The sequence below is a fragment of the Hyperolius riggenbachi genome, chromosome 5 (assembly GCF_040937935.1).
Source record: "Hyperolius riggenbachi isolate aHypRig1 chromosome 5, aHypRig1.pri, whole genome shotgun sequence".
In the NCBI taxonomy this organism is placed as follows: Eukaryota; Metazoa; Chordata; class Amphibia; order Anura; family Hyperoliidae; genus Hyperolius; species Hyperolius riggenbachi.
The window spans coordinates 289,697,873-289,722,302 of NC_090650.1; the positions used below are offsets into that span (position 1 = coordinate 289,697,873).

Below are 24,430 nucleotides of genomic sequence, written 5' to 3' on the forward strand. Positions count from 1 at the left end.
TACAAAAGAATTGGCTGGGAGTACGTATGAGGCACTAAAACAAGTTCAGATTGATATAGTAAACAGTGTAGTACAACAAATCTACCATATGGATCTACAGTATATAGTACTGGAAACTACTGGTAAATCAAATTCAACAGTTCTATAGATTAAAACAGAAACTCCTCTAGAGCCTAGGTTCCCAACATGTAGTAAGAGTATTTCTGGGGGTACTTGGGTTCTTCAGTATGAAGGGAAAAATTAATGAAAATGGTGGATAATCCATTCACGGTTTAAACATTGGGTGGTTGAGGGGGTGTTGCAAATCTCCTTAAGGCAATAATTGAATGAGAACATTTTTTAAGACCATTAAAATCTGATTGCCTTTTAGACGGTGTAAATGCTTGCATATTTAACCAGTGGTTGCCATGTTGTTTCTATCTTTTGACTTGGTTGCCATATGTTAAGGATATCATTTGTATGTTTATCGCAATTCTTGCTCAGAATGTTACATTTTATAGTGCAACGTGAAAACGCAAAAATTTGAAGTAAAAAAAACAACAAACTGATTGCCTTTTAAGGGGATCTACCAGATGCACTCTGAATGTTGCATATACTGTATTTTTGGGACTAGAAGACTCACTTTTTCTCCCCCAAAAGTGGGGGAAAAAAGTCACTGCGTCTTATAGTCCAAATGCAGGGAGTTCCTGACTTGTGAACACCTGTCAATACAAACCTCCAACCCGCCGCAATGTCGGGGACTACCTGTACTGTGCCTATTAATCATGGTCAAGTAGACGCAAATAACTTCGAATTGATGCAAATGTATGCAGCTTTAAAATGAACCAATCAAAATTTTACCTCAGCAGGATTTGATTGGTTCATTTTCAAGCTGCATAAAAATTTGATTTGCATCAACTCGAAGTCATTTTCATCTATTTGACCATCACTAGTGCCTATGCAGAGTAGGACACAGGGGGACAAATGGAGGACACAGGGGGACAAAAGGGGGCATAGAGGAGGATACAAGGGGGACACAAAGGGGCATACAGGAGGACACGTGGGGGTCAGAAGAGGACACAGGGAGACAAGAGGTACAAGGGGGCAAGAGGTACAAAGGGTACATAATCCACATGATGCCCCTTCACCATGGATGCACCAGGTGTGTATATATATATATATATATATATATATATATATATATATATATATATATATATATATATATATTTTTCCCTGGTTTTTGTCCTCTAAACTTAGGTGCATCTAATGGTCAGGAGCGCTCTTACAATTGCAATGTATTACTGCACATAAAATTGCTTCAATTTCATCACTCTACAATATCCCACTGTGAATGTAGCTTTAAAAGACCATATTTTTGCTTGCTAACATTTTAGCACACAAGGAAAGATGCAATAGATAAGACCGCTCAAACTCTATTACCTAAAGCAAGGTGCTGGAAACCAATTGCGGCAGATCAGGATACAGACAGAACGAAATCCGCACACCCGCAGGTAGAGTCCAAGGGTTTTTATTAAATCCAACTCACAAAGGCAGTAAAATGGCTAACATGTTTCGGATCATATCCTTACTCATAGCCTAAACATAATGACATCTTGGTGGACCATATATACTTAAACAGCCCCGCCCCTAAGGGTGTACACCCCTGGGACCAAAGGGGATTTAAAGGTGCAGGAATGAAAACCTGCAGGAATGTATACATGGAGAAAACCACCATCATAATATTACTATGTATAAAAACACAGAATACAGTATTTAAGATGCAAAAATACAAAAATACAAAACTGCACAATACAAAATTAAGACGATATCAATATATAAAATTAATGTCAAGATGTCATTATGTTTAGGCTATGAGTAAGGATATGATCCGAAACATGTCAGCCATTTTACTGCCTTTGTGAGTTGGATTTAATAAAAACCCTTGGACTCTACCTGCGGGTGTGCGGATTTCGTTCTGTCTGTATTTTAGCACACAAATTGTGTTTTTTTTATTTTATTTTAAGGAGAGACCAAGAACATAAATGGGAATTTTTATATCAAATTCAATTCATGAATTTCTGGTCATTTGATTACATCGATTTTAGATTAGAAGTGAATATAGGCTGATGTGATATAGACTTTAAGGGCTGGTTCACACTACAAGTGGTTTTCTAAGCTTTAAAAAGCTCTTGCAAATGAAATGTTATGTGTGATTTTTAAATGGCGCTTGTAGTTGAACCAGTCCTAAAGCAAATTTGAAGCAAGTTTTAAAAAATTGCTTAGCTACTCACCTAAAAAGAGGGAAGAAACTGGATCCCATAGAGCCTTCCCTGTCTGCTCTCTGTTTCCTTGTTCCCCCGTTCAAAAAAGCTTAGGAAAGACCTGAGTTGCCAAGTGCTTCCAAAGATGGGTGTGGTACAGTCCCGCTTGTCTTCGGAGGTTGGGGACATGAGTACTTCCGAAAGCTGCCCAAGAAGGGCCAAAGACGTATTTGACTTGAAGGTTGCATAATTTCACCTGGGGGACAGAGCTGGCATAAGGACACCAAGAGAGGACCAAGAAGGCTCTAAGCTATGGGATATGGAGCCTTCCCTCTTTTTGGGTGAGTAGCTAAGTATTTTTTGTAAACTCACGTCAGGGTTAAAGCGGAACTGAAATCACCTCCCAAAATTTTTTTTCACTTACCTGGTGCTCCTGTCATCCCCCTGCAGCCGACCTGTACCCACAAAGTTACCATACGATTCTCCATTCGCGGCTCACTATCACTTCAGTTGGAGTACACTGCACCTGTGCAGCCCAGGCCGTGTGTCCTCGTTCACGCTCCCATCGCCAGGTATAGATTTTCTAGTGCTGTACCAGCGCAGGGTGCTCCTGCTATGGGAGTGCGGAAAAGGATGCGTGCGGCCAGGGTGCAGTGGTTGTCGACTTAAAGTCAGCTTCCACTGCGTGAAGAAAAGTGAGACACGGCAGGGGAGCGGAGTATCGGTTCAGGATGGCGTGGGCAGAGATCGGCTGCAGGGGGCTGGCAGAAGCCCCAGGTAAGTGAAACTCTTATTTTTTTTAGGTGATTTCAGTTCTGCTTTAACTTCCCAGCACTGGTCAGAATCCTGAGTAAACAAACACCCAGAAAAATATGCAAGAAATTTGCAACTTTTGTAGGCCAACAAATTGTATAGGTAAAATGCTCAATCCAAGTGAGATTACATGGGACTCTTTTTCTCAGTATGACCGGATGCAGGCTGTCCAGAGGGGGCCTATGCTCACCTGATATCAAATATCTACAGAGGAGATCAACATAACCTCCATTCCTGAGATGGGTAGAAATCAACTGGTGGCTTCTGAGAGTAGTCAACTCACTTGAATCAAACAGTTGTACAGGGTGGAATAATCCAGGTCATTTCTCAGGTAGCCCCTGAGACAACCAGGGAGTAGAGATAGTCAAAAATAATATTTTCTGAATTGATGAATATTTGATAGCAGTTTCATACAAGGCAGCTTGAAAATAGACAAATCAAATGCAGAACCATTTACCATACTTACCTGGGAGCAAGAACTCCTAGTCATTACATACTAGCTCGCATTCCCTTATTTGACCAGAAAAGTGATGTTAACAGCTGGATTTGATACTAAACAAAGTAAAAACATTTGTCTTCATGTCATTTGCAGTGGGGAGCCCTTTTATCTCAGTGTCCACCTACTCACCTGAAGAATGTCTCTGTTAATGCCCACAGCAATATTCAGTGGCTGTCCTGACTGCGGAGAGGGATTTTCTACAGACACAGGCTCAGACAACTCTAGAAGCTGCTGAATAACATCAGTCACAGCTGGCTGAGGTCCTTGCTGTCCAGAAGCTGAAGAGCCGGTGGTGTCTGTCTGAGCTGCAACAGGTCGGAACACTACTGCCTGCTGTGGAAAGAAGAACAAAATTCACTAATAAAGTCACCTCCAATTTCCTCAGAAAAATACTGCCATTGCAGAGATTCAAAATAAAGTATGATTAATGTCAAGCGAATTAGCCCACTTCCAAAGGCAATAACCACTTGGCTTGCCAGTCCTGCCCATTTCCCTTTTACATTAGCTTCAATTGATCTCTGTGGGATTTTTTTTGCCTTTCATGTCTTTCAAATTACATTTAATCCCTTTTGTCGAGCTGCGGGGTGGCCGTTCCATGTGTCCACCAACAGCGCTAGAAACAAGTAATTTACTTCCAGCTCTCTTCAATCTGCCTGGCCTTGCTACATAATCCGAGAATTCAAAAAAACACCACCATCAAATGTGAAAGTGCAAAGAACAGAAAACAGATCAAAATTTAATTTACTTGAATACAAAATTAAGAAATCATCTTTAAAAGCCGAGTTACCAAACCCTTGTTCCCATTTAGGTGAAGTATGAAATTTGGCCAGACAAAGAACTGGACAACCTTTACACGCCAATTTGACTTATTATAAAATGTATTTACATGGCACAGCTTCCAGCATGAATCTAAAAACACAGCTTTTTCTTTTCACTGAAGGACAATGTTACACGTTGTCAGTTCTGGACACACAGCTGGACAGAGCTAGTGGGCAGAGCTGTGAAAATAGAGGAATTACTTTGAAAACCATCACACCTAAATACAAAACTGAGGTTCTTGAATTCTGAAAGCACACGTTCCCTGTAAATAACAAGCATTATTTTTAAAACAGGGGTGGAGGCGCCCAATGCATCAAAGATAGGCTAATAAGCTGTTAACCTTATAAACAGAGAGGTAATCTTACCTCTCTTGAAGAATTTGGACCAGTTTATTGAATAAAGGTCTTTTATTTAGGCACATAAAATTGACAAAGCGTTTCACGGGTGCTTGCCCGCTTCCTCAGGTCAGTGAAAAAACAGGTGCCTTAACTGCTATGGCTGTGTAGCAAGCATGAGCACCAAACGGGTCCCTTCCAGGTAAATGGGTATAGAGGGTCAAATTTGACCCTATACCTATTTAATATACAATGGTAAAAAATAAACTAAGTAAAAAAAAAAAATGTCTTTATTATTCTGTTTTTCATCTGTCACTTCTTTCTTCTTTTAAATCTTGATTAAAGCGTCCTCCCACCGGACCCGCCGTGATATTTCCCGCTGCCGCCTAGTGGATGAATGGGCAGCCCCAGCGGGACATTCAAAGATGCTTCTGCTGGGGCTCCCATTAAAAAGAAGATGGCAGTGGCGAAGGTCCCAGTGGGTCCCACGGGCAGCGACAAGCGGCGGGTAAGTGTGGGGAGCGAGGCAGCAGTGCCGTGGTGCTGATGGACAGCTTCATGGCATAAATGCCTTACTCCCCATCACATTGGACACAAGAGCATCGCTCAGGCAAATACCTAGTATTCACCTGAGTTATGCTCCTTTATGCTAGGAAACTGCTCAGGTGAAATTGGCAATTGAGTTTGCCGGTAAATCCTGAGCGATGTGATGTGATAAGAAGCTCGCACATTTTGAGCTTCTTATCACCTCAAATTGCATGTGGCCTGTGGAGTTGATTTGAGTTGCGGTGCTTGCGTGGGTAATCTTTTGCTGTGAACAGACAACATGCAGTCAAAGGAGCTCTCCATGTGGGTGAACAAAAGACAGATCTAAAAACACAGCCAGAGTGACAGCCTGTACTGCATCCCTGATAGCTGGTGTAACAGAGCTAGAGCCTGGTACACATATCTAATTCTGATTGGCCAATTTTACCACTTCCATGTAGTACAAGCTTACCTACACAATCAGTTCATAGTTTTCACAGTCTGGTATTGACCTTCATACTACATGGAGGTGGTAAAATTGGGCAATCAATATTGGACTTGCGTATGCACCCTAGGACAGAGGTGAGACACTCATGGCAGGGAAACAGCACAAGGAGGATGAGCTCAGGCCAAGAGGCACAAGAAAAGGTTATTCAATATTCCTTTAAAATGAAAAGACACCAAAAAATAAAAATGAAAAGAACTGTCTGATGTGGTTATGAAAGTTTATGAGGCCATGAAAAAATGAAATTCACATGAATTCTGGGGTGGTTCAGGAGAAAAGTTGTTATAATTCTTAAGTATTCCACATTATTTGTAAAGGGAGCCCGACTTTGAGCAGTTTTCACTGAATGCTTTAACCGTATAGAGAATCAAATTCTCATGTTCCAGGCTAAATATTGCCTATTATCAAAATGACTACGAACTGAATAAAAAGAAGCAAGAGGAAGTTGCAATTACAGAAAACTTTGATAAAGGGTTATTTCATTTTTCTCTCTTCTGCATGATTGGAAGCGGATTTGAATGCTCCAAGAAAGAATGGGAATAAGCTGGTGATTGATTGTAATAGCAGTATTTCTTTTTAATAAGAACAGAAATCCATCTTTTTTTTTGCTAGTTTTTGTAAAGTGCTAAGCCAAGGACTTATAGGATTTATAAAACTTTTACAAGTGTTCTATGATAAACATGCAAAAAAATAAATAAAAAAAATAAAAAGAACTACGGAACAAGCATTACATTTTTCTTCTTCTTACATTTTTCCATTTGTCATCAGATGCTTGCTGCAGGAGAGTTGTGTCAGACATTGCTGGTGGCTGTGATGTATCCTTTCAATGACAAATCATTTTTTAATAGCTAACAGTGAAAATGACAAGCTTGAAAATAAATCCTAAAAATTAGCAAACAAATGAGTAACACCAATCAACTACAAAAACAGACTTGGCATTTTTAATCCAGTAATATACCCATTTCAAAAAAAAATTACAGTAAGCCATTTTCCGCTTGTAAACCTACTTTCCGCTATCTCCCTCCTAGCTATTGTCTTTGGTGCTTTAATACTTCAAAGTATTAAAGGCTGGATTCACAGTGGTGCGCTGCATAACCCACGCATTATAATGAATGAACTGCAATGGAGATTGGATATAGACTTTAAAGTGAACCTGAGATAAAAGACAACTCAGATTCTATACTTATCTGGGGCTTCCTTAAAGTGACCCAGAGATAAAAAAAAACCTGAAATATTTGATACTTACCCAGGGCCCCATAAGCTTGCCCTAGTCCCACTCCTTCCTCCCGTTGTCTGCCGTTCGCCATCTGCCATGGTCTGCATGCGCAGAAGATGCAGACTGGACACGACTGAGCTGGTACCGGGGCTGATTGTGGCTGAACGGCAGGCAGCGGGAGGAAGGCGTGGGACTCAGACGAGCTTATGGGGCTGGTCGAAACCCCGGGTAAGTGTCAAATCTTTCGGGTTTTTTTTTCTTCTTAATTTCTGGTACACTTTAAGCCCCCTTGAGGCCGCTCAGTCCCTTACCGTCTCCATGGATGGCTCCTGTCCCCCGCAGTATGACCCGGTAAACTATCCGTTGCGCGTGCACAGTCTGGACACGTGTGCTTCCTCATCGCTGGGAGCATTCTGCGCCTGTGCATTAGTACTGCACAAGTGTAGAACGCTTCCAGCCACGAGAGCATGACAGGGGAGCCAGGCTTTCAGACCGTTTGAGGGACAGAAGCCATCCGGGGCGATGGCGAGGAACTGAGCGGCTTCAAGGGGGCTTAAGGATGAGCACTGTAATAACAGCTAAGGAGATTTTGGCGCAGCCGTCGCCACTATAGGCTGGAATAGGAATTACGGCTATAGCGGCAATTTGAGAGCCATCAAATTACTACAAAAACACTGTAATTCGGCCGCCAGCAATAATTACACCTTTCCCCCACTATGCATGGTGGCCTGGAAGGGGAATAGTAATTACCGCTGCCGGCCAATTCATAGGCACGTGCTTAAAGCGGAATATAACCCTGCATTTCAACTTTGCTCTAAAACATTATTTACAGTATATTATATGCAACCAGCATTTTTTTTTTTTACCAGACCAGCATTGGAAGGGTTACACAGGGCTTTAAAGTTCCTTTAGATTTCTGCAGACGCATGGAAGCTGAAATAGATACATTTTGTTTACATAATGTATCTAAGTCTTGAATGTGACTCATCTCTCTCACTGAGAAGGAGCTTGGACGACAGCCAAAGAGTGTGTAACTGTTTATCAATAGATACATGTAACTAAATAGAATGTATCTATCTGAACTTCTGCATATCTCTCCAGGACCTTTAAACCTCTGTGTTTAACCCTTCCAATGCTGGTCTAGTAAAAAAAAAAAATGCTTTTTGCATATAATATGCTGTAAATAATATTTTAGAGCAAAGTTGAAATGCAGGGTTATATTCCGCTTTAAGGAAGAAGCCCCTAGTATGGTACCCTAGTATGGTGTTTCATCTCGGGTACACTTTAATACAAAGCCTGCATGCAGCGAGATAGAGTAATGGGATCCATTGCAATGCAGTACTGAGAATAGCCCCATATAATTATATGGGTAGTGAACTGACATGCAGAATTCTGCAACACAACAGAGCACGGTGAATAAGAAGAAAAGTGCTCTGCACACTTTAAAGCGGAACTGAAGTATCTTTAAAAAAAAAAAAAAAAAAAAAAAAAAAAAAGATTTTCACTTACCTGGGGCTTCTCCCAGCCCCCTGCAGCCGACCTGTGCCTACGCCATATCAAAACAATCCTCCATTTCACCACCGTGGATCACTTTTCTATACGCAGTGGAAGCCAATTTCTAAGTCAACGTCCACTGCACCCTGGCCACGTGTATCCTCCTACGTGTTCCTGTGGCCCGGAGCATCCTGCGCAGGCGCAGTAAGAGAAAATCTCTACTGCACCTGATGAGGACGCGCACGGCCACTGCCGCGCAGGCACAGTGAAAGAAAGAAGTGAAAGTGATCTGCTAAAAGTATTACACAGGCAGAGGATCAGCAGGGCAGCCAGAAAATCTGCATTGTAGAGCAGAATCAGGAGACAGTGTATCATTTCTGCACCCCACAGTCATATTAACTTGCCCTATTAGACATCAGGGTTGATTCAATAACTGCCGGCAATATTGGCAAGCTCAGGCAGCGCACGGCAATATTACCATTACTACAGCCAGCAGTCTACCAGATGTTACGCAACTAACGTGACCTGCAGCACATGGGTCATGCATTACCGTAGTAACGCTCGTGTTAATCATGTACTGTGGGTTGTGTTAATTGCGTGACACAAAGCAACACTGTTGGTGCTAGTAATTGTAATAATGCCATGCAGTCAGTGCATCAACCCCATGGTGCCCTGCTGGGGTGTGTTATGGAAAACCACAACATTTAAGGGTGTCACCCTTTGCTATATAAGATTTGTTTTGCCCAGTGTCTTGGGGATGTCATTAGAGAGGGTATTAATAGCCAAAACTGAATCTAGATGATATTAGCTCACACTATCAAAAACATGTCTTACACGGACAATTACTGGGATATAACAAATTCTTACAACAGATTTTAAAGGGAAAAAGTGTATAAATACTTTTTGGGCATGACGGTGGGCAGCTGGCAAGGCATCTTTTGCTTTAAAGTTTTAAGTACTTCATTCAATGTTTAGCCTCACACAAAATTCTACATAATAATATGTGCATATGTGCTAAATTAGATACATCGGCATCAGTAATATTTTTGTTTTTAAAAAAATTACTGAAAAAAAAAAACTCACTGAAGACACTGAGAGGCCTCCTAAACTATGAGGTGCTGTAAGAAGCCCCAGGTAAGTAAAAGTAATCACCGGCAGATAAGACAATGAGCAAACAAAAGTTTTCACATCAGCAGGGGGTGGGGGGGGGGGGGTGGAGAAAGGACTATGTACTTCAAACAGTTTAGACTAGACACACTTTATTACATTCACATCTTCCCCTGGATAAATGAGGGAAGAGAGAAGGGGCAGTACTAGTGTCTGCGCAGTAGTACTGCACAGGCGCAGAACACTCCCGGCGACAGGAATGAGCGCTCCACCAGGCCGCACATGTGCAGTCAGCCCTGGACCGGAGGACTTTCCGGGCCCAAACGAGGAGGCGGAGGAAGCTGGTGTGGGAGCAATAAGCCTGGAGAGGCGTGGAGGAAGCCCCAGGTACATTTTTATTTTTTCCCATCTCAGGTTCTCTTTAAAAGGTGCACTATGGTGAAAAAAAAAATCTACTGTAGCATGTACCTAATAAGAATATCATCACATGTTCAGCACTGTTTATTTCTGTTGTTGTTTTATTTAAAGGTTGACTAGAAAGGTTATTTCACAGCATATTTAGAGATCCTGTCCATCAAAGCACAGGCTTACTGACGCATTCTCCCCTGCACATTTGGGCTGTGCTAATAGCTGAGAATTGCTGTTTCCCCAGGTGAAGCAGGAGTACAAGACATTTTGTATCTGACATTCTTGTAGGCTCTGAAGCAAGTACTGTTATATGCTGGGGGAGAACACATAGGCAAATAAACAAGCAGCTTTAGTAATTGTTATAAACAAGATATGAACTCACAATCTTCAGCTCCAAAGGCTAAGTCATTACCTCTGCACTTGCAGGCTTGCTCGTGTTAGGAAGCATTAAAGTATATTTTGGGGATTTTATTGCTCGGTAGTTTGAGCTAATGCAGTTCTTGTTTCTACCTCTGTTGGGCCCTTCAGAGGTAGAACAGAAAATTGCATTAGCTAAAATGTTTAAAAGCCTCCCTGCAAATGTAAAACATTTACATAATCCACACTATATATTACAGAAATGTGCCTATTTACCGTGGTGATGTGTGTTGGTGCTCCAGCTGAGGGTGATGTAGTCTGTGATCCCAGTACATGCATCTTGCTGATGTGAGTATTCAGACTGCCAAGGCTTTTAAAAACACAACTACAATCTGTACAGTTGTATGTAACACCATTCTTTACCTTTAACAAAAATGATAAATATTAGATACAGTCATGTGTAAAAAAACAACCTTAAAATGTCCAACATTGAAGAGAGGAGAAAGACAGAAGAAAGAGAATCATTAACAGGACAGGTCTTATACTTGTCCAACACTTTTATCTAGGAGATGGTCAGCAGATTTGACCATTGGTGGCCACTAAGGCCCAGTGCACACCGAGCGGTTTTTGGAGCGATCCGCCGGCCGCATCCGCCTGGAAAAATGCTTGGCTAATGTATTGCAATGGGATGGTGCACACCGGCGGTTTGAGGTTTTTGCCAAGCCACAAACGCGCCTCCTGCTGCGCGTTTGCAAAAAAACCTCAAACCGCCGGTGTGCACCACACATTGAAATACAATAGCCAAGCGTTTTCACTGGCTGATGCGGCTGGTGGATCGCATACAAAATCCACTTGGTGTGCACCCGGCCAAATATCTGCTCTCTGCTCCCAAAACCGCTAGCGTTTTGATGATCTGCTAGCGGTTTTGGTGTGCACTGGGCCTAAGTATCCAATCTTATTTGTCCAATCTTACCATTTCTATGGAATATAAGGGACTGCCTAAAGTATCCATTCAATATATTCACTCAGTTTACCCTACTACTACATAATTTGGTAAGATTGAACTAAAAAGATTGGATCATTAGTGGCCACCATAAAGGAGGCCACTAACGGTCCAATTTCTAGCAAAAAATTGCTGGAGCGATCAGAAATTCTGATCGGATTGGTTGTTAATAATCTCTATTGATGGGCACAATGGATTACAAACGATTATAAAAACAGTCATCGGATTTGATTTTTGTCAAACCAAAATTTGTATTTCCTTGTCGGTTGTGATAGATGGGAAGCAAAGATTGGTTCACTGATGGTATAGTGAACGATTTCACTTCTATAGAAATTGGAACGTTCGTGGTCACCATAAAGGTGGCCACACACAATACATTAAAATAATCCGATTTTACGTCAATTCAATAAAAATGATCGGATCTCCCCCCAAAAAAATCGAAAGCTTTTTTTTTTCATTCGACCGAAAAATCCGAACGGATTTCCCATTTTTTTCGATTTTTATCTATCCGGAATGTCAGATATTTTTTCTTCAATTTCTCTAAAGATTGTATGGTGTGTGTTAGATTGTCAATTTATTAATATACACACCCAAGCAATTTTCTCAGCGTTTCCAATCATTTTTATCATAATTGGGGAAAAATTGAATATAGGTGTGTGGTACATCGGTCATATTTTTGAAATGTTACAATCAGTCAAAAAAACTGATTGCAATTCTTAAATTGAACAGATATTTAAAAATGTATTGGTGTGTGGCCACCTTAAGATAGATCCCTCTCCCCTATATCACATCTCTTTTAACATCTTTAGTAATAGAGAAAACTAAGCTCTCCTGGCCTAATATGGAGCAACCATCAGCAAACTCACCTTATCCACCCTCACTTTCCGCAACACTGTGGGAACTAGAGTCAGTGTAAGTAAGAGTGCGTACAGACATCAGACTATAGTCGTTGGAAACGATCGTTACCGACAACATTGCCCGACGATCGTTCGTAAAAAGTGCACGAACGATCATTAAAACGAACGACCAACGAGATATGTCGTTGGTAAAGAACGATCCATTCTGCCAGATCTTTTCCAACGACCATCGTTCAAAAAGTAATGTCTGTACAACGATCGGTCGTTGATCGTTCGTTCTCAAAGCTTTGCACATGCTCAAACAGTTCTTTTTGACACTTGTGTTTGAAATCAGTTTATACATCATGTTGCGCACGCAACGCTCGTTCCAAGATCGTTCGTACACGAACGATGTTCAAAGTAGCCTTTCTTCAAACGATCATCGGCCGATACCTCCTTTAACATCGTTCGTCGTTCAGAACGAACGATCGTTATCGTATGTCTGTACGTACCCTAAGGCATAATCATCATACGGCTGTCTCCAATTCATCAATAATGCACTCACTACCAATGGTCTTTCTCTAGAGCTTAAAGAAATTATTTAAATATAATGCTGACAGATAGACTATATTTTGTTTTACCCACTAAAAAATATTTGTCAGTTAGATATGAAGTACACTTCCTGCTCTACCTGCTTGTTTATTTATACTGTAGTACTAATTCACATTCCCTGACTTTGACTTTATTTCATCCTTTAGCCTCAGAAGTGCTTTCTAGGGATGGTTAATCAGATACAAAGAATTCTGATTTGATGGAAATGCTTGTGCTAATTTTATGCAGCTTGAAAATAGATCAATAAACTGCCACCGTAGCAAAATATGATTGGTCTATGTTCAAGGAGCATAAATTCATAAAATGTAGCCTAAAATTGGCATCAACTCAGTTATCTGCATCTCAAAAACCATCACTAGTGCTTTCATCACAGCTAACATTTCCTTGTGATTTGATGTATAATATTATTATATTGGATTAAAATAGCACCAGCCTCTTCCGTTGTGTTGTACAATAGAGAATACAAAGTATAGACAGTAAGGGCCCTTTTCCACTAGCGGCGTTTGCGATGCTGAATCGCAAAATTACAAACCGCTAGTGATTTTTTACATCGCTACGGTTTGCTAAATAACATAGGAATCGCGGTAGGTTATTTCCACTACCGCGATTCGTTTTTGCCTCAAACGCGATCGCCCTGTGGAGCGATATTTGCCGCGATTTCGCTATGCACACTACAGCATAGCAAAATCGTGAACGCAATCGCCGGAACTTTCCTGCATTTTGCGATTCAGCAATCGCTACCGTCCAGCGTGAACACTAGCGATTGCTAGTGGAAAAGGGCCCTTACAAAACTATAGGATGCAGAAAACAGACAATTAAACAGGTCAGCTAGTGCATTGTACATAGACAGAAAATACACAACCACTGAACACAGCAATAATGGCACATAAGGTGAACGAGAGCCCTGCCTATTTAACCTCCTGAGCGGTATGGACGAGCTCAGCTCGTCCATCACCGCCGGAGGCTGCCGCTCAGGCCCTGCTGGGCCGATTTTCTTCAAATAAAGTGCAGCACACGCAGCCGGCACTTTGCCAGCCGCGTGTGCTGCCTGATCGCCGCCGCTCTGCGGCGATTCGCCGCGAGCAGCGGCGAAAGAGGGTCCCCACAGCCGCCTGAGCCCTGCGCAGCCGGAACAAAAAGTTCCGGCCAGCGCTAAGGGCTGGATCGGAGGCGGCTGACGTCAGGACGTCGGCTGACGTCCATGACGTCACTCCGCTCGTCGCTATGGCGACGATCTAAGCAAAACAAGGAAGGCCGCTCATTGCGGCCTTCCTTGTTTATTCTGGGCGCCGGAGGCGGTCGGAAGAACGCCTCCGGAGCACCCTCTAGTGGGCTTTCATGCAGCCAACTTTCAGTTGGCTGCATGAAATAGTTTTTTTTTTATTTAAAAAAACCCCTCCCGCAGCCTCCCTGGCGATCTCAATAGAACGCCGGGGAGGTTAAGCATCATTTCTGAGGAGGAGAGGGAAAGGAGATAGGACTGTAGTTGAGAAGGACAAGATAAGACAAGACAAATAACATTTACATTGCGCTTTTCTCATGGCGCACTGAAAGCACGTCAGGGCTGCAGCCACTAGGGCACGCTCAGTAGGCAGTAGCAGTGTTATGGCGTCTAGCCTAAGGACTCCTTACTGGATAGGTGCTGGCTTGCTGAACAGGTTTCTTTAGTATAGGTCTGCCTATTACCAGTGAGCGCCAATATAGCCGTAATTCATATTACGGCCTATAGTGGTGCCCAAATTACCTGCTCACATCAAGCACTTTGTGGATTACTTCTCACATGAAATATCAGCAGCCAGTGCCCAGATATTTGTGGATAGGTAACCTATTATTCAGCTGTAGTAAGTCTCCCAATCCTCACCTCCTGTGTTCCTACTGACTGCTCAACAGTCAGCGCTAGACATGGTAATTGAACTGATCTTTTTTCCACCTTGCATGCACATATGATACAAATTGTGTGCAGCCTGGAGACTGACCAGCTCAGATTGGCAGGAAGAGCATTCAGACTGTCCCCGTTCTAAACCAGCATGTAGGAATTTCCTTCAGTGCATCGGAGTACCGATAACTGCATCTGTCTCATCCATGAAGGTTATCTGAACTAGAAAAGAAGGAAAAGTAGACTGCAAGGCATGGCTTCTAGTGTAAAGATAGCCGAAATTGTATAAATAATTGTAAAGGTTACCATTTTATTGATTGATTCTGTTCAAATGTATTTTATGACAAAAGCGTACAGGTTAATAGCACAAAACAGACCTCCAGAAGACTGGATTGGCGTACCAGTGTACCAGGAGAAAGAAGGGCATCAGAATGACTGATGCTTCTCCATCCAGGGCTCATTATTCCCATCAATTCCTGCTGACACTTTCAGCAGCTCACAGTCTGCAAATAGACAGTAACTGGATGCTGGAGTGTTTACCTCTGAATGAACCCGTTGTATGTGCGACTGCAGATTGCCTTTCTGAGAGAAGGCAGCCGGACAGAAAGCGCAGGCATGAGGCTTCTCCCCAGTGTGCTTCACCATATGAGTGGCTAGCGCCCCCTTTTGGTTAAAAGCTTTTCCACACAGATTACACTTGAAGGGTCTTTCACCTGCAATAATAAACCATAAATAGGTGTGGTTACTGCAAGAGCAAAGTAAAAGTATGCAAAAAGGATCACATAAAACTCAAGAAATACAGCAGCTCTCCGACATGGTCAGGAAAGGCATTTATTTTTCACAAACTAAAAAGTAACAGTATGAAACACTGATAATGGACTATAGGCTGTATCCCACATATGCAAATGCAGCCAATGACAGGTTGCTGCTCGTCACAGCTGATTGGCTGCTACTGAACATAACTGGAAGCTTTGCACAATTATCACTCAAGCAGCTCATAAGAGAGAAGTGTCATAAACATAAAACAAGACATTCAGAAATACTTTCATATACGGTATTACCTTTCCATATTGCCTATCGCAACATTTCTGAAGTTTTAAGACTATAACAGTTTCCAAATGACATGTTTAATTTTATAACAAGAAGGCAACTTTGGAAAAAATATGCACAACAGTCATTTTCAAGCTACCAGCCTGACTGACACACTCTGGATTGTTTTAGCTCGCAAGATGCGGATTAGTTACATTTTAGGGCAGGGACACAAAAGGTAGTTTTCATATTCAAGAGCCAATAAATCTTTTTTTCCTGAGCTTTCTCACAGGAGCACTTTTCCGATTTTACCAATTCCTTTCCAGCTTTCGTTACACAAAATATACAGTACTTAAAACATTCTGTCCTAAGAGCAACTTAAAGTGCATCTTAGAGAAAATAAATATTTATAAACAATGTTTTCTTGAATAGAAAGTAGAACAGTTCACAATCACTTATGGCTCTTTCACATCAGAGCTTGCGTTGGAGAATGCTCAAAGCATACGTTTTGTTGTATGCGTTTTAATATGCGTTGCACTGCAGTGAGTGTGCGTTTTTAATCCGTTTTCAATGCGTTACAGGACATAGGAAAACGCAGGTAATTTTTTTTTCTTTTAGTTTTCAACTTTCTACATTGTTCCTCTGTTGCATTCTGGGACTGATTGCCTGCGTTAACGGATTAAAAACGCGCATAGTGTGCGTTTTACAGTGACTAACATTGTAACGCATAAAGCTAGCGTTGGCCGAAAAACTGCGCCTGGGTGCAGTGTAACGCAACGCACAAAAAGGCTGCGTTATATGTGAAAGCTAAAATGAAAGTCTATGGACTTTCATTTCACCTTGGGTAACGCAAACTTTATCCTTTGCGTTGAAACGCAGAAAATCTGACCTAATGTGAAAGAGCCCTTAGGCATAAGAATAAAGAGGAAGGCAATCATCACTATAGAACAAGTGGCATAAACACATTATTTAGAACCTTACAAACAAACATATTCTGTACAAGAGCAATATAACAAAATGAAATCTTAACTAGTCCCCTGGTATGTGACACAATTTCCCCTTCGATCCCTTATACCTGGGGGGGAGGGGGGCTCCTCCTGGATCTGTCTCTCTAGATACCAATGTGTTAAAGGGGCACTATGGCGAAAATTGTAAAATTTAAAATATGTGCAAGTGTAGACAAATAAGAAGTATGCTTTTTCCAGAGTAAAATGAGCCATAAATGACTTTTCTCCTATGTTGCTGTCACTTACAGTAGGTAGTAGAAATCTGACAGAAGTGACAGGTTTTGGACTAGTCTATCTCTTCATAGGGGATTCTTAGCAAGGCTTTTATCCTTTATAAAGATATCCCCTAAAAAGGATTTATACAATGATGCTGGCCAGCTTCCCTGCTCGCTGCAAAGTTTTTTGGCAGTTGGACAGAGCGCCTCTGAGGCGCTATTCGTGCTACTGACGAGCTACTGTTTGTCCCCTATCTTATTGCCTGATGAAGCGGGCTGTGCCTGCGAAACGCGTTGCATCTTTTGGGGTATCAATAATACATTTGTTTAATTCAGACAGTATTTTGAGTCTGCTTTCCGGAGGCAAGTCCACCACTGCCTCCGAGCAAATTTTTAAATTTGTATTACCTTTTATCCTGCTGGCGCCTCTGTTCTCTTACGATATGACCTATGTATGGTTATTTTGACTTATAATTTTCAGTTCAGGTTCTCTTTAAAGTCAATGGGAATCATTAAACAGTAACTGTTAGGCTACAAAAGCTCATTTAAACCTCTATTCTCCTGTGTTAAACAGTTTAGAAGTAAGCCAAAAAGGCAATACTGAAGTTGAAAATCTCTCTTACTTTGTTGTTGGCTGAATAGCAATCCTCTTTATTCCCAAGCTCCTAAGGAGTCCGCAGGTCGCATAACAGAGATACTGCAGAGCATGCTGGGGCTGCTTCTTCTCCCTACTGCACTTCCTTGGTCCTCCCCTTCATTTCCCTATCCCGTCCTAAGGCTGCTTTCACAGTGGGAAGTTACAGGCTCATGTTACAGCAGCCTGTAACTTGCAGCCCAACTCACAGCACTGAAAAATCAATGTGCTGTTCACAGTGCACATGCAGCGTTAGAGTATACTGCAGGAGTCTGCTATTGTTCCTAGCCACGTGGCTAATTAATATTCACTGCACAGTAGTGTTGAATCATTGAAAAGATCCGGACTTCCCAGTATAGAACTAAAACGGCTCACCTCTCTGACAGCCTCCCCTGGACGATCGCTAGCACCCCCCCCCCCACTGACAGCATGATCACCCCCCCCCCCCCCACCATATTCCCCCCCCCCCCCATGCTGAGTGACAGACAATATGCCCCGTTAGACCAGAGACTGGTGGGAGTGTCTGAGGGCTGGAACTTGGGAGGGCTAAAGAATCATCAATCAGGAAGCAGGGTAAGGGAGGATATTACATCACAATTGGCTTCATGCAAGACAGTCAAACATGGAACCTGCCATGAGTTGTCAGGAGCATAAATCTATGCAAATACTATATACACATTCTGTAAAATCCAAACGTGGACAGTGAAATGCATATGTAATTCAAGTACAGCCAATATTTAGCTACTGACATATGTGTTTTTTTTTCTCTGAGACCCTATACCTAACAGCTATTCTTTAAAAGAAAAAAAAAGCCAAATACTTACCTAGGAAGAGGGTAAGCTCTGGGCCCTGTAGAGCAGTGTTCCACAACCCTATTCTCAGGGCCCACAAACAGTGCATGCTTTGTAGAAACCCACAGAGGTAGTTAATCAGCTCTGCTGAGACACTAATTACCTCATCTGTGAATGTGTGTGGTTTCCTGCAAAACATGTACTGTTGGTGGGCCTTGAGGACAGGGTTGGGGAGCCTTCCTGCTCCTCTCCTGGTTACCTCATTGCAGCCCTAGCTCCCCCATTTGAATTATCTGCTGCAGGGAACTTCAGATCTCTTCGGGAGCCGGGTCCCCCCGAAGACAGGCTCCATATTTTTAAGGAAAGGTGGGGGGAAAGGCTGCGCATCCCTAAACACATGTAGCAATTGAATGGTTAATCGCACAGGCATACACCGCCTCTGTCAGACTGAAAAATGCATGCCCTGCATCCAAGACAAGTGCTAACATTTATTAAACTAGGAGGAACTTTAGCTTCCAATATGCGCTGGCGTTCTCCTCGCCGAGGCTACATATTGTGCACGCACGAGAGGGCGCTAGTGCGAGCACAGACTGGAGCGACCCATCTTCGGAAACACTCAGGCTCCCGAAGACTTCCAAAGCGGCAGAGAGAGCAGTATTTGACCAAACTGGGCGAATACTGCTACCTGGGAAACAGCCCTGGAAAGGAGACCAGGAGAGGAGAGGGAAGGCTTTACAGGACCCAGTGCCTTCCCTCTCCTTAGGTGTGTATCTCGCAGTTTTGTTTTCTCAAATGATTCCCGACTTTCCCAAACTTCGAAAAACTATTTAGTATGAGTTTCTTTCTGTTGGGAAGTTTCAAGCCAGTTCATCAAATAGGCATTATTTCAACTTGAACCTAGTGGTCTTGGGTCACCCTGCACTGCTTGGGTATTCTGTCAACTTGAACTCTTATGGGAGAAAAGCACTATAGAAAGGTTATAGTTATTGTTAGAAAATTGTTTTTCGTGCCAGAGCAGAAATTAATAATGAAAGTTTTTGCTCCCCCTAGTGACTTTTGCTCCATCTATTTTTGAGATCCCAAACAATGCCCAATCTGGGGTAAATGGCATATAGTTTAGTAGCTGTAAATAAATATTTACAAATACACTTAACCTCAGCTATGTATATGGCCTCTGGACACATCCAGGCTCCTTAATGTGTTTGTCGTCCCTGCAGTCTTTCTGCTGTAACCCCCCCCCCCCACCCCGGTTTGTAGCGCATGGGTGGTCCACTCTGCATCCTGGGCACACATAGATCAGAAACATTTAGAAAGTTGCATGCCCAGGATGCTCCCGGTGATGGATGCTGCACACAGCAGTGTGGGAGCGAGTACAGAGAGGATGCACAGATGGACAGCACATCAGATGGACAGCACATGCGCCCTGGAGATTCCCCTGGAGTTTCGAACGGGGGCTAAATCGGCAAGACGGAGGGTAGGCCACACACAATAAGGAGCCAGCATGTGTTTAGAAACGATGTACATCATATTCTTTAACATTTATTTCCCCTCAGGTTTATTTTAAGTCTGATAATATTACTCTGAAAGTGAACCTGAAGTGAAAATAAAAACTTATGAAATTATGCTTTGTGTAGTCTGCATGATACACAGAACAATAGTCTCATATTTTTATTTTCAGTTTAATGGCTTAATTTTTAAGATTGCATCAGACTGTCATAGTTGCTGCTTAGAATGCACAACTGTTCCTTGATGAGCTGAAAGATTAGTAATGAACTTTCCTGCACTTAAACCTCATTAGAAGCCTTATGCTGGGTACACACTATGAAATTTTCTGGGCGATTTACTGTCAGATCGATTATTTCCAACATGTCCGATTTGCTTTCCGACCAATTTCCGATCGATTTCCTATTAAAGTTAGCGGATATCGATCGGAAAATGCTCGGAAATCGATCGGAAAGCAAATCACATGTTGGAAAAAATCGATTTGACAGTAAATCGACCATTATTATTATTATTATTTAGTATTTATATAAATCGACCATAAAATCTCATAGTGTGTACCCAGCATTATGTCACACTTTCTCAGCTGTTGTAGCCTCTATTTACTTTTCAGGAAGCTGGACTGAATCTGATAAGCTCTTTTGGATAGATAACAATTCACATTTTTTTCTTGCTGCACTGGAAAACAGAAAGGTATTTCAGAGAATTTCTTACTAGGGCAGGACTAGTTTAATATATACCGGTTGATCACGTCACTTCAGGTAAACTTTGTCTACTTTTTAACATTTTTCACTTGCTAGGTGTTGAAAAGATATTTTAGACAACATGAAAAACCCACCCTAAGAAAAAAATTATTGATCAGGTTCAGAAGCCCCGTCGTGGGAGAAGCTTTTTGAATCTTTAGAATGGATACTGTCCAACCGAGGGGGCCTCAGTCCACACTGGTGTGCTGACAGTATTTGGATCTGCCAAGTACAGGTAGTCCCCGGTTAACGAACAAGATAGGGACTGTAGGTTCATTCTTAACCTGAATCTGTTAAGTCGGAACACTGTGCCATCTTTGTGCCCTGTACCTCTTCTGTGCCCCCCATGCCTCCAGTGCCCCCCTCTGTGTCACCTCTGCACCTGCTTATACAAGTTTAAAAACCATTTTTTTGTTTGCTTTTTATTTATTTTTTTAAATCTATTTTCTCAAAAACTATAAACCCAATTTGAAAAAACATTTTTTTACTTGTTCCCATGGCATTACAGAATCCATGCCGTTCATATCGGCGGGTCGTTTGTAATTTGGGCGTTCGTAAGTCGGGGACTACCTGTAGAAAGGTTTACTGAATCATAATCTGCGACTTGGGGGCACAGAGGAGATTGTATGTAACGGTAGCCTGCAGGAAAGCCTCAGGGGGCCACATTCGGCCCGTGGGCCTTAGTTTGAGGACCACTGGTTTACACAATCATTTGTTCCTAATGGTGCAAACCACACTCGCAGATTTGGCCAGATAGATTGAGGAACGATAGTTCCTCTGCAGAGATCTCGCATCAACTTTAGAGACAGGCCAAAGATCTAACCACTGCACATTCATTCTGCAGCTACCTGTGACTTGCACATCTATGCTTCTTCTGTAGTAAGCAACAATACAGGTCTCTGGAACTACAAATCATGCTCAGGGATGTGGCTAATAACAGAAATTAATATGCAGCGTTTTTGTGCAGTGACTGTTGCCAGCACAGGATACTAATGAATGTACAATATATACAATTAATCTACAGTACACTGCTAGGCATTCAGCTAAAAATGGTTAAAAATGTCAGCAGCTGATTAACTACATTAAAATAATCAGTAAGGCCTCTTTCACAGTGGGACGTTAAAGTCGCACGTTATAAAAAATGATAACGCAGACTAACGCACAGCAATGCAAAGTCTGTGCGACATTCACAGTACGCACACGTTTTGTTGTGTGTAACGTGTAGCAATATTTAGAAAGTGCTGCATGCTGTGTGTTTAGCAATGTATTTGTACTGACATTAGATTACACACAGGTGCACTCTATTTAGTCATTAGCACTCATCAGGCAATGTCTATGGGCAACTGACTGCACTCAGACCAAAGGGGGCTGAATAATTACGCACACCCCACTTTGAAGTTATTTATTTGTTAAAAAAAAAATGTTTGGAATCATGTATGATTTTCGTTCCACTTCTCACGTGTACACCACTTTGTATTGGTCTTTCACGTGGAATTCCAATAAAATTGATTCATGTTTGTAGCAGTAATGTGACAAAATGTGGAAAACTTCAAGGGGGCCGAATACTTTTCCAAAACACTGTAAACTGTTCACAGCATGTTTTTATGAATGGATATATCTGTCCATACAGCTAGGGAGGTTAAACTGACCAATTAGAATTCTTCCTATTGAGATCAGTCAGTGATAGTTGACTTTCACTGTGTACATTCTAACAATATATAAAGCAGCTGCTATACAGTTGCTGCTTCAGCACTAAACGTAAGCTTCTCCTTTTGTGTGACCTCCAGTTACCCTCACATCCTACTGCTTTTACAGTCACACATTAAAGGGATACTGTAGGGGGGTCTAAGGCAAATGAGTTGAACTTACCCGGGGCTTCTAATGGTCCCCCACAGACATCCTGTGTTGGCGCAGCCACTCACCGATGCTCTGGCCCCACCTCCAGTTCACTTCTGGCATTTCTGACTTTAAAGTCAGAAAACCACTGCGCCTGCGTTGCCATGTCCTCACTCCCGCTGATGTCATCAGGAGTGTACTGCGCAGACACAGACCATACTGGGCCTGCGCTGTGCGCTCTTGGTGACATCAGCGGGATCGAGGACACGGCAACGCAGGCGCAGTGGTTTTCAGACTTTAAAGTCTGAAATTCCAGAAGTGAACCGGAGGCGGGGCCGGAGCATCGGTGAGTGGCTGCGCCAACACAGGATGTCTGCGGGGGACCGTTATAAGCCCCGGGTAAGTTCAACTCATTTTCCCCTGACTCCCCCTACAGTATCCCTTTAAAGTCCACATTCAGGCACAGCTTGGCTAAGGGGCAGAAGGCAAAAAGTAGAGGTACATGGATCATACTGCAGCACTGCTGCTACAATCATTTATTTGAAAAAGCAAGAAGTTTTAAATCAGGATGATACCATTTATTGGCTAACTACAAATGAATAAGAATAAACAAGCTTTCGGCCTTGCAGCCTTCGTCAGGGTTACATCCTGTTAGTTTGCAAGCTGGTGGTACAGACAGCTTATATACATGCAACATCAAAGGGGAAAACAGATTTTTTTTCAAGCATAAATATGTCATTAAGATGCCTTAACCTTCCTGGCGGTTAATTTTTTTTTTCAAATAGTGAAAAAAAAGTTTTTTGTTTTTTTTTATTTTTATTTTTTGTTTTGTTTCATGTAAAGCTACCAGAGTGGTAGCTACATGAAACACCACTAGAGGGCGCATGTGGCCCTCTAGTCCGATTGCCGCCGGCAACAATAGCAAACAGGGGAACGCGTATATAACGCGTTCCCGTTTGGCTTCTCCTGTCGCCATGGCGACGATCGGCATGACGTCATGGACGTCAGCCGACGTCCTGACGTCAGGCGCACTCGATCCAGCCCATAGCGCTGCCCGGAACTCATTGGTCCGGGCAGCGCAGGGCTCTGGCGGGGGGGCCTCTTCTGCCGCTGCGTGCGGGCGATCGCCGCAGATCGGCGGCGATCAAGCTGTGCGCGCAGCTAGCAAAGTGCTAGCTGCGCGCACAGCACTTTACATTGTGAAAATCGCCCCACCAGGGGCTGAGATATCTCCCTGTGCGGCATAGCCCGAGCTCAGCTCGGGCTTACCGCCAGGGAGGTTAATTCAAACAGACCATCTAAATGGGGTGAGATAAGGATCCTTGTTTACTCCATTGCTCACAGACCTGGTATTAGGATTGACCCAGGGGTATCGTAAATTCTTAGTTCACAAGTTCAGCTAGAGTGGCTGAGACAGTTTAAATATCATCAATCTCATACCAATATAGAAAGTTGTTGTCCTTATTCAAACCCTTCTCCACAGCTTTGAACCAATTTGTAAATTTTGTTTCTGCTATTAATCGGTCATTTGACGTTTTGAAGCCGCCCTTCAGGGCAGTGACACGAAGATCATTCATGCTGTGTCCGTTGGACCGAAAGTGTGTAGCAACTGGGAGTCCAGATTTGGTATCATTAATAGTGTGCCTGTGTCCATTCATACGTTTGCGCAGAGTTTGTCCAGTTTGTCCAGTTTCTCCCAATTATTATTATTTGAAAAAGAGCATGCTTACAGCAAATGTGGTGGAGCGGCTATGTAAGGCTGCATGGGCACACTGAGACGGAAGTTCTCAGGAAGATTGTTTTATACCGCTAGTGCTTGTTCACCAACGAGGTCTGACAGGGGGCATGCCGCTGTAACATGGGTTAAATGGCACACGTAGCTGAAGCAATTCCGCCTGTGTGTCATAGGCATGCCCTAGTAACCCGGGCAACCCAGGATAGGCACACTGTCCGTGTAGAATAGGCTTATTACAAACAGACAGTAAATTGTGCATATTGAGAAACCAGTGGGGGGTATAATCTTGTAT

General features: G+C 42.6%; 1 protein-coding gene across 8 annotated transcripts in view; it reads right to left on the reverse strand.

Annotated features, from left to right (window-relative positions):
- ZNF236 (zinc finger protein 236) overlaps window positions 1-24,430 on the reverse strand; it is a 255,861-nt gene that overhangs the window by 166,220 nt on the left and 65,211 nt on the right. For all 8 annotated transcript variants that reach the window (XM_068237058.1, XM_068237059.1, XM_068237055.1 and 5 more), the window contains exons 6-9: window positions 15,189-15,361; window positions 10,598-10,744; window positions 6,488-6,559; window positions 3,685-3,888 (exon numbers count right to left, since the gene is read on the reverse strand). In XM_068237058.1, the coding sequence (XP_068093159.1) occupies window positions 3,685-3,888; window positions 6,488-6,559; window positions 10,598-10,744; window positions 15,189-15,361 (596 nt within the window). The remainder of the gene's footprint in view (window positions 1-3,684; window positions 3,889-6,487; window positions 6,560-10,597; window positions 10,745-15,188; window positions 15,362-24,430) is intronic.